This window comes from Conger conger, chromosome 1 (assembly GCF_963514075.1).
Source record: "Conger conger chromosome 1, fConCon1.1, whole genome shotgun sequence".
NCBI lineage: Eukaryota > Metazoa > Chordata > Actinopteri > Anguilliformes > Congridae > Conger > Conger conger.
Genome location: NC_083760.1, coordinates 76902089 through 76912589, shown reverse-complemented (window position 1 = coordinate 76912589; position 10501 = coordinate 76902089). Strand labels below are relative to the sequence as shown.

At 46.6% G+C, this 10501-nt stretch overlaps 1 protein-coding gene across 1 annotated transcript; it reads left to right on the top strand.

Moving 5' to 3' along the window:
* The first annotated feature begins 688 nt into the window (after positions 1 to 688).
* Positions 689 to 7582, top strand: crabp2a (cellular retinoic acid binding protein 2, a). The gene is made up of 4 exons (XM_061256290.1): positions 689 to 1073; positions 4653 to 4831; positions 6487 to 6603; positions 7099 to 7582. Exons 1-4 carry the CDS (start codon positions 992 to 994, stop codon positions 7147 to 7149), a joined length of 429 nt encoding a protein of 142 aa, XP_061112274.1. The 5' UTR covers positions 689 to 991; the 3' UTR covers positions 7150 to 7582.
* Positions 7583 to 10501: the final 2919 nt, after the last annotated feature.

Below are 10501 nucleotides of genomic sequence, written 5' to 3'. Positions count from 1 at the left end.
CTCTCTCCTTTCTTACGCCCGAACAGCGGGACGCCTGATCAGAGGGGAGCCCCGGCTGCACCCCCTCCAGACACTTCCACCCCTCGTTTAACCCCCATTCCTATTCCCTCTAGTTTGTCATCTTATGGCTGTTGGTCCGGTTTTTTTCTGCTTGCAGCGTTCGGATTTGACCCATTACGCATTTTCACCGGGAGAGAACCGACGAAAACTCAGCAAATAGTTAGTTTCACCTGTTTCGTTTTTAAGCGTCTGTTTACAGTGATCGTAAACACGAACACCCCCATTCCGATTTGTGAGAGTCATTGGCCTGCGTTTCACCTTGTCTTCCTTCTTGCATAAACAGCACCAGTGTTTTGTCTATCCTCGTAAGTGAAAACAATAATCCTGTAATGCATTACAAATCTACATTATTTGCCAGCTTGTGCGGGCGCGGCCCTTTCCTTTATTCTTTTGAAAGCGGCAAGATTAAAAGCGAGGTTAGCTGTTGGGAGGTTGTTAGGCGCCTCTTGAACGCACATGTTCACAAGGGGTGGGGCGCATTATCAAATATTGGGTTTCTATTGGGACGTCTGTGCGAAGTGGGAGGGGTTATAGTCGTGAGAAGGCGTGGTTAGAATAAAAATGGGATGTGTCTTAGGCAGTAAAATTAGTGGCTATTTTTCCATTCCATCCCATTCATACTGCTGCCATTTGAAACATGCAGTGACAGACCGCCGTGATAAGGATCTGTGTAGCTAGAGAGGGTTAGAGAGGGAGAGGTCGTTAGAAAAGGTTGAATAGCCACGAAGAAAGAGTGGAATTTCTGAGAGACAAAAAGACGACACTCAGGACGGGGAAAGTAACGGAACTCCAGCAAATAGGAAATAAAAGCGCAAAGACAGGGAGAGACCTTTACTAAATCCAGATAATAAATTTCACGAGCATCCAAACAATAGAAAGAGTATAGAACTATTTTGAAACATTTGAATTATTGTGCAAACCAGTCTGAAACATGGATCGCAAAATTCCAAATTTCGCCGGAACCTGGAAAATGAAAAGTTCTGAGAACTTCGATGAACTTCTGAAAGCACTGGGTAAGCGTTGATGATGATGCTGCTGATTATGACGGTGATGGTGATGGTATTTATAGTGTTGATGGGTTGCAATAAATGCAATGATAGTCCTTCCAAATGAACCTTGCAATTCAAGTGTGGTTATACTTTAATCCCCGTTAACTTGTCTCACATGCAGGCGAACAGGCACGCACACACACACACACACACACAGCTGTGCACTCTCAGCGTCGGAGGGGTGGGGGGTCTTTGTCATTCAGTCAAACTCGAAAATTCAGTAACTGCCTCGGAACACAATGGGAACAAACGGTAGCACATCTGTCTGTGTCATTGCGCACCGAGAGATAGAATCGCCGCGTGTGTATGGGTGTGTGATGTGAAGAGATTGATTGACCGCAAATCCATTCTATAAGAGTTTTGTGATATTTACGCCTTGCAGCTTTTGTATAGCTGGAAGATATTTATTTGTATAGTCATCTCAAGTGTAGAAATGAGTGTCTCTGTCATCTGCGATACATCTCTATTCTCAACCAACCTCTTTTTCAAGAACTTTTGTGGGAAAATGCCTGTTCAGATTGAGTCATGCAAGGGCGCGTGTATGTTTGCTGCATTGCTATCAGTGTGCCTCATTTAGAAATGTGTGTTCTATTGCATGCCTTTGCGTGTTGACGCATCTATATGTATGCGTTCGTTGCGGGGCAGTGTGTGTTTTGTGTGTGCGGGGGTGTTACTCAATACTACTGCTGCGTGCCAATGTGCGTGCCTTTTGGTATATGTATTTTAAATGCATCCTAAATGCCACCATTGTTAAATCGGAGTCAGCGTCTCATATTTGCATTCCAATTCCCCGGTTTGACTGACGCGCCAATTACCGTAAATATGTCGCTCCACTCATCCCTGATTAAACTCATGTAGGGTTGTGGGCACCATGCTGAGAGAGAGAGAGAGAGAGAGAGAGAGAGAGAGAGAGAGAGATGGTAGGATAGATCAGGGCTGCCCAACCTTGTTCCTTAGATGTATCATCCTATAGATTTTAATTTGGCACAATTTAAATGATTCCAAATTACCAGCTGAATGACATCTGTAGCTGTCGAATGAGCTGTGATTAGTTTGGGTTGGAGTGAAAACTGAAAACCTGCAGGAACAGGGTTTGGGATAGACCGAAGAAGAAGGAAAAACGGAGTGAGATGAATGGAATGAAACAGTGATGGAGAGATGGATGGAAAAGGGTTGTAAGGGCTGAAATTGTAAGGGTGGAGCATCTGAGGGCCACTGAGTGCATGTGTGTGGGAGGGGAGGGGGGGTAGGAGGAAAAGTGTGTGTGTGGCAGGGAGGCAGTGGGCGGGGGGGTTCGGCTGAGAGGAGAAATGGCACAGAGCGGGAAATTCACCAAGAAAGAGAAAGGAGTGAGAGAGGAGAGGAGGAGTTGGAATGAGGCGTCAGAGGACAGACGACGGAGAACACAAACTGGCCCGTATGTTTCCCTGTGTTCCATCTTGCATAACTTGTGCTGGTGCCAGGTCGCAGGTGAATGCCATGTGCGGCACTGGTTCCCTGTCCTCATGAACACAGACGTTCATAGCTGGCATGGGCATGGTGCTTATTCCCTGTGGTAGAGCCGGGAGACCACGCAGACAGGCGCACACGTACGGCCATAAACGCGCAACAGAACACAGGCCCTCGCGCAGTAAACTGTCTGACGAGTACTTCAGCCCACACGCGAGCAGAAAGCCAGCCCTTCCTCTCTCTGATTCAGATGTATGTGCTTTATTGGTGTGACTGGCAGGGACTAACGCCGGTGTTCCTCTGGGTTTCATTAAGAGGCCACAGCACAGCTGGAAGCAACCTGTCACCGCTCCCTCCCCCTCCCCCTCCCCTCCCCCTGTCCCAAATGCTTCCTCTGACCTCTGCCCTTTGACCCTGACCCTGACCGTCTGTGCGCGTATATGTGTGTGGCCATTTTTTTTGCTATTGACTTACAAGCCAAAATGGACCTTGACTTGAAAGAATAATAAATGGTCATTGTTGCCTTGCAATATAGCATTTGTACATGTTTCTATGTGTTGATATGAGTGTGTGTGCTGGGGCGACTCAGTGTGTATATATTTACACACTGTGACAGGTGGGAATGTGTGAGAGGTGAGGTGAGAAGTGTGAAACCCAGTTCGACAAATGGACACACACTGAGATGCTCGCGGTCACTCTCTCTCCCTTACTCTATCTAGCTCTACCTCATTTTTTCCTATCCTTTTCCCCACATAATCCTTTCCATTCCCTCTCTTTTTCCCCTTTTCTCCTGGCTTGCTCCATCTCTGTTTCCTGACAGGGAGGTGTAACAGATTACCAAGTCCCCTGGGGCGACTGCAATAACTTCCCCCTCTTTCTGCACTCTAACCTCATAGAACCACACACAGACTCCCCATGTCCTATCTCTCTCCTGCTCTCTCTTTTTCTCTTTCACACACACACACACACACACACGCATTTACACATGCATACACACACACAAGCATTTACACATGCATGCACACACACATGCATGAACATGCACATACAGACTCACACACACACATATACACATGCATGCAGGCACGCATATACACTCACACACACACATACACACATGCATGCACATGCACATACACACACACACACACACACACACATACATACAAACACCACAATCAAAGTCTTGCTACAACAATTGTATTTTCAACACTCACAGTTAATAAGAGCTGGGGTTTAGGGGACTGTTTGGTCCGTGTTTTTAATTTGTTGTGGCATGCTGGATTTCTGGTGATTAAAGGGTGAAGTCATAACGGTTAGTGCCAGTGCAGCTGTTTTTCGGGAACACCTTGTTGGCAGTAGCGCTCGTCCCTGTAGTGGACCGTGTGCTGGATGGCCTGTCTGCGTGACATCACTGAGAGGATCCTGTCCTGCCGAAGTGCCTCCCAGATGAGATCACTGCATATGTTTCCCAGCATCCTCTTCCTCCAGCTCACTCTTCCCGATTATAAACCCTGATCTCGCAGATATCTGCACCCGCGCTGCGTGTGAGCCGTGCGTAGATAAGGCTGGATCAGTGCGTGTTGGGGCTGTTTGCATAGTAACGCTAGTTTCCTTTCACATGGAGATGCGGTTACAGCCCCGACACCACTTGGCTGCAGGTTTATTCTTCAATAAGCCTCCAAAATATTAAATTGATGATTGATGACTGCATTTATCCAGCACTTTTGCCAGCAACTAAGGCTACACAAAACACTTGACAATTAATGCCTTTCATTCACCCATTCACTCAGACACCAATGATGAAAGGCTGCCTGCGTTTGAACATGTTTCTGGTGGTTAGGGTTAGGGCTGTAAAGCTGATGAATGGGGTGGCCTGTAGCGTAGTGGTTAAGGTAAATGACTGGGACATGCAAGGTTGGTGTAGCCACAATAAGATCCGCACAGCCGTTGGGCCCTTGAGCAAGGCCCTTAACCCTGCATCCAGGGGAGGATTGTCTCCTGCTTAGTCTAATCAACTGTATGGCGCTCTGGATAAGAGCATCTGCCGATAATGTAATGTAATGAATGTGTGTGAACGTGTCTGGTGCTCAGGGGTGAACATGATGCTGAGGAAGATCGCAGTGGCGGCCGCCTCCAAACCCTCGGTGGAGATCACGCAGGACGGGGAGACCATGTCCATACGCACCTCCACCTCCATCCGCACCACCAACGTCTCCTTCACCGTGGGGGAGCCCTTCAACGAAGCCACCGTGGATGGCCGTCCCTGCACGGTACCCCCCCACCGCCTTCCACTGCTCCCACCACCCCTCTGTCTCCACCTACTCCACCTTCCACTGCTCCCACCACCCCTCTGTCTCCACCTACTCCACCTTCCCACTGCTCCCACCACCCCTCTGTCTCCACCTCTCCTGTCAACCCCACTGTCTCCGCCTCTCCACCTCTCCTATCAACCCCACTGTCTCCACCTCTCCCACCTTCCACTGCTCCCAACCACCCCTCTGTCTCCACCTACTCCACCTTCCACTGCTCCCACCACCCCTCTGTCTCCACCTACTCCACCTTCCCACTGCTCCCACCACCCCTCTGTCTCCACCTCTCCCACCTTCCACTGCTCCCAACCACCCCTCTGTCTCCACCTCTCCTATCAACCCCACTGTCTCCACCTCTCCACCTCTCCTATCAACCGCACTGTCTCCACCTCTCCACCTCTACTATCAACCCCTCCGTCTCCACCTCCTCCACCTCTCCTATCAACCCTTCCGTCTCCACCTCCTCCACCTTCCACTGCTCCCAACCACCCCTCTGTCTCCACCTCTCCTATCAACCCCTCCGTCTCCACCTCTCCTATCAACCCCTCCGCCCCCACCTCTCCTATCAACCCCACTGTCTCCACCTCTCCACCTCTCCTATCCACCCCTCCATCTCCACCACCTTCCACTGCTCCCAACCAGCCCTCTGCTGCCACCCTTCTCTTCTCCTGGCCTTCCTCCGTCTCTGCCCTCCGTCCTCCATCGTTCTCCCTCTCCTCGTCCTCCACGTTCGCTCTCATGTTTCTCTCATCTTCCATGTTCTCACATTTCTCCCGTCCCTCACTCCCTTTTCTTCCACCATTTCGCTCATTCATCTCTCCACCCTTCCATTGCTCAGTTGTTCTTTCATTTATTGGCCTTGTCTATTTTTTTACAGAAAGAGTCTGTGTTCATTTTTGTAAACATATAATCATCCCCACCCTTCATCTCTTGGGGATCATGTGTGGTCTCTCAGTCTGTCTCTCTCCCCCTCTCACACACACACACACACACACACACACAGATGGACAATTCTGGCTCTACAGTAGAAATAGTCTCCAAAGCAAACACTCTGTAGCGGAGTTCTCATTAACAGAAACAATGAGGAGAGTGTTAACATGTCAGTTCAGTGCAAATGCATTGAGACATCTCACTGCAACAGCCCATTTTCTCCCTGAATTATCATGTCTTCGGTCTTGGTTGCTGTGAAACTTCAGATTATGCTATTAGGATATGGGGTGACTTTGGGTCAGGGTGTGACGTTGGCTCATTAGCTAAGAGCAGTCAACTGGCAGTAGGAGGGTTGCCGGTTTGAGCCCTGGGTGTGTCAAGGTGTCCCTGAGCAAGACACCTCACCACCAATTGCTCCTGAAGAGCTGGTTGGTTCTTTGCATGGCAGCCAATCGCCGTTGGTGTGTGACTGTATGTGTGAATGCGTGAACGAGAAGCATCAATTGTACAGCACTTTGGATAAAGGCGCTATATAAATGCAGACCATTTACCATTTACCATTTGCCATATGCCCATGCTGTTTTTGTCAGTGACTCCTCTCGTTAGTTTCCTCATTGTCACTGGGTCAGGGTGAATGTGCAGTGTCATCATTACCAGCTGAGTGTCTCTCCCTCCATATTTCTCAGAGTTACCCCTGCTGGGAGACGGAGAACAAGATCACCTGTGAGCAGGTGCTGCAGAAGGGGGAAGGCCCCAAGACCGCATGGACACGGGAGATAACCAATGACGGCGAGCTCATCCTGGTAAATCAACAGTTATAACACACTGCCTTCAGTTTTGACATTAAATTCTTTGATATGCTTAATTAAAATGCATTCAGGGTTTTAGGAGTCAAAACCATTGTGTCTAAGGCCAATACCTTGGTCTTGGGCAAAGTCTGATCAAGAACTTGAATGCTTTACACAACATGCATATGTGAGCAAAACCATGACCAAAGCCAAGACCAGTTTACAAGCCAAGACAAAAACCCCAACCTTAAATTTAGCTACCTGCTGTCAAAAGCTAAAACGAAGTTAATGTTGGTCACGTGTCCCACGTTTTGGTTTTAGAGCATGTGTGTAAAAATGCATGTAATTATGTCCTTGCATGTCCTTTGTCTACACCAGTTGTCACTGTGAAATGTTTTCAGTGTGTGTGTGTGTTTGCGGGTTGAGGCCCGCATGGATTGTGTTTCATCTGCGGGCGTCGGAGTAAAAAGCCTCGCCCCTCCTCTCAGACAGCGCCTTAATGTGTTTCAGACGATGAGCGCCAACGATGTGGTATGCACCCGGGTCTACTTACGGGAGTGAGCCGCCGAAGAGTCCCCCCGTCCCCTCTTCTCCTTCTCTTCCAGTCACTTCTCCTGGTTTTCGACTGCCCGCTATTGGATATTCTTAAGTGTGTCGGCCAGTCGGCAAGATGGCGTTTCAGAGTGTCAGTCCGTTTCTTTTGTGTAAAACAGAGTGTTAGTCTTTGTGTGTAAATGATAGGCAGTCAGCATTTCAGTCAAGCGCTGTGTCAGTGCTGTGGTGAGTGTGTTGTTAGTTCTGTTCTGCGTAAGAGCTCTTCTTCAGTGCGCCTGTCGGTTAGCCTTCGTGTCAGTGTCTCTGTGTTCTGCCCTTTTGAAAGTTGTATATTTATACCATACTAGAGTATGGTTTCTACTTTGTGTTTCTTTTATATAAAATGTGGTCTTAGAAGATAAGTTCCATGTGAAAACAATAAAGTGCGATACAAATTGTCGTGGAGCGGTTAATACTGACTTCAGCGGAACAAAATCTTGTAAGTAAGTGCATCTTCAAGTATTGATACACAAATGTAGGAATACAAATGTTCGTACATACACATACATTTTCTCTTACATTTTTAAATATCTATTCATATTTTAAGGTACAGAAGTCTAACCTACTCTTATCATTTTGGCCAGTTGTTTAATTATTCTATAATGGCTGGTTCCCTCTACTCCATTTGTGCCATGATTTTAAACTTGGTATGCACTCCTCCAGCCCTTCACAAAAATTATTTACAAAATCAGGATGGTCAGAAAGGCTGTATGTTCTCCAAGGTCATATGAGGTAAAAGCCCCCTTGCTGCCCTGATGTTCACTTTCAGATGCCAGCAAAAACATCTGAATGGTCTTTTCGCTGACACAAAACTGTATGCCATGAAGCAAAGGTTCTGTGTCACAGACCCTGCCATGAAGATGGGCTGCTTTGCTGGGGCCGCTGCCATGAGCATCAACAGACAGAATGGCCAAAAAAAAAAGGAATTCAGTGCACAGTTTCAAGTTTCAAATGTGGTGCCCAAGGTTATAGTGGCTCCAAAACAAAATGACAGTTGGTGTCTAAAAACCTTCACTCTCAGACAGAATATAAGTATCTCACAAACAGAGCGAGGAGAGGGAATGAGTGAGTTCTTTATTTAAAATTAGATTTAAACTCATCACGGCCGTCTCCCATACACACAACACCAGCCAGTTTTCTCAAAACACAAGTGCACGCACACATTGACGCATATCTTATTTTAGGCTCGCTGTCAGCTGTCTGCATCTAGAATAACCTGTCTGTCTTTCAGCCATCTCAAGTCTACCTCCCTCTTCAGTTCACTGTCAGCCTTCTTGTCCTCTCTCTAAGTCTATCTGTCTGCGCCTCACTGTAGATCCATTTCCCTCCTTTTTTTCCCATCCCCTCCTCTGTCTTTATCTTTCAACTCCATCTCCGCTTAATCATTATTTTCTTTCACTCTCTCTCTCGATGACACTGTAAATTGTGCTTAAAGTTCATATTTTGTTGTTTTAGCAAATATTGATTGACAGGTCCCAGACACTTCCCACAAGAGGCATCTTGCTTTCCTGTCCAGGCGTCTACCATGCAATTCCAGTTCGACTAAATTAAATTAAAGCATATCTTTGTTTTGGAAAAATAAGTATTTCCTGCTGTTTTTTGTTAAGATCATATATGACAACTCCCCTGTTTTACATCCCTACAATATTAGTTTTGCAAACTGGAGACAGACGCATAAACATATGTTGGCATGGCAACAAAGGGAGGAATAATGAGGGGATTGGGTTAAATGTGGGTCTACTTGACAAGCATCTCCTTTGGCCAGTCTGGGAGCTAAGCGCTGTACTAAGGGTCACATCGACACAAAGTGACCAGTGAGGCTTTAGAATGGAGGGGCAGGTGGGTGGGTCCTTGAGGACAGGAAATGCCAATGGGATTACAGGGCGGCTATGATTGATAGCAGATGTGCTTAACAAGGTAACAAAGATCAAGATGAGGATGGTTTGTAACTAGAAATGTGAGGAGGTCAAGAAAAAGCTAAGAAACAGTGACAAACACATGCATGATGCATGGTCACACACTACCTCAACAGAAAAAATAATAGCCACACAAAAAAGGAAGAGTCATAGAAGTATAGAGCAAGGATGAATAGCAGTATATGTACAGAGAGATAGATGGGGAAGAAAGATAGAGAGAGATAGAGATAAAGACGCAGATAGAGAGAGAGAGAGACAGAGAGAGAGAGGGGGGGAGCGGGGGTAAAGGAGAAGAAAGGACAGGGCAAGAAAGGGACCACAAGGAAGGAATTTCAGAAAATGTTAAACAACTACATTCCCTCTGCTTTCAGCCCTGCAGCTGTACTTGGTTACAGTGTGACCCCAGTAAAATAACCCCACCTTTTCCTCCTACCCCAATAAAAAGGGGTAAATATCTACCCCTCCCTCAACGTTTATAGCCCCCTGGGGCAGTTAAGTGCAGCTGCCACTCTCTTCTTAAAAAGGTTGCACAGTACCTACGTAGGTGCCATAAAGCGCACACTGAAATGCCATGCCAAACACAAACATTCTACACAATCCTCACGCATACCATCAAGGACTCACACTGTATGCAGATCATAAAATGGGCATTCTCCCTTCTTATGCTCTGGCTCAACATGCACTTTCAAAAATGCTAAGATGAAACACTAAGATTAAAGCGGTAAGTACAGGCACATACAAACACACCTCAAAGGCAAAACCTCTCTCCATTCTCTTCCACTTTTACCCCTCTTCTTCGCATTATAGACACACTCACACGCAGAAGCAGATGACAACGTGCACATTTAATGTATGCTTCTGACTTATGCCTTTGGACATTTTGCGTGTTCAAGCTAATATCAGGGATGGAAGACAACTGAAAGTTAATCTTTATCATTATTACCAATTAAGTTGTTTGAAAATCGGAGAATCTTTTTCAAAATCATCTGGAAAGAGTGAGAAGTTCACAGTTCAAAATGAGGCAGGCGGAGCCAGACTGATTCTGTCAATGCGTGGAGCTGTTGACACTAGGGGGTCAACAGCGCACTTAAAGGGAGACAGTAAACCTCCAGAGATAAAGACTAAAATATGCCCCAGAAGCCAAACAGATCAAAACACTGGATTGGTTGCAACTGTGTGTTTAAAAAAACACCCAGAAAAGGTTTGACTGTTGCTCGTTCTCTGACTTGTACAACGCCTTTATTGTATTGGTGCAGAACGCCAGACACACAACAGTGACACAGACTCCATAGCCTACTCATCCAATACAGACTTAAACACAGTAATAGGCTTACAGACAATGACTCAAATTGTCAAACTGACGCAAAGCAAAACATACAGGCCAAACATTAAAGGATGTTTTT

Coding starts and splice junctions, on each gene's coding strand:
- crabp2a (XM_061256290.1), top strand. CDS start 992: ATGGATCGCAAAATTCCAAATTTCGCCGGAACCTGGAAAATGAAAAGT. Junction 1,074..4,652: donor TGAACTTCTGAAAGCACTGG/GTAAGCGTTGAT, acceptor TCTGGTGCTCAG/GGGTGAACATGATGCTGAGG. Junction 4,832..6,486: donor TGGATGGCCGTCCCTGCACG/GTACCCCCCCAC, acceptor CATATTTCTCAG/AGTTACCCCTGCTGGGAGAC.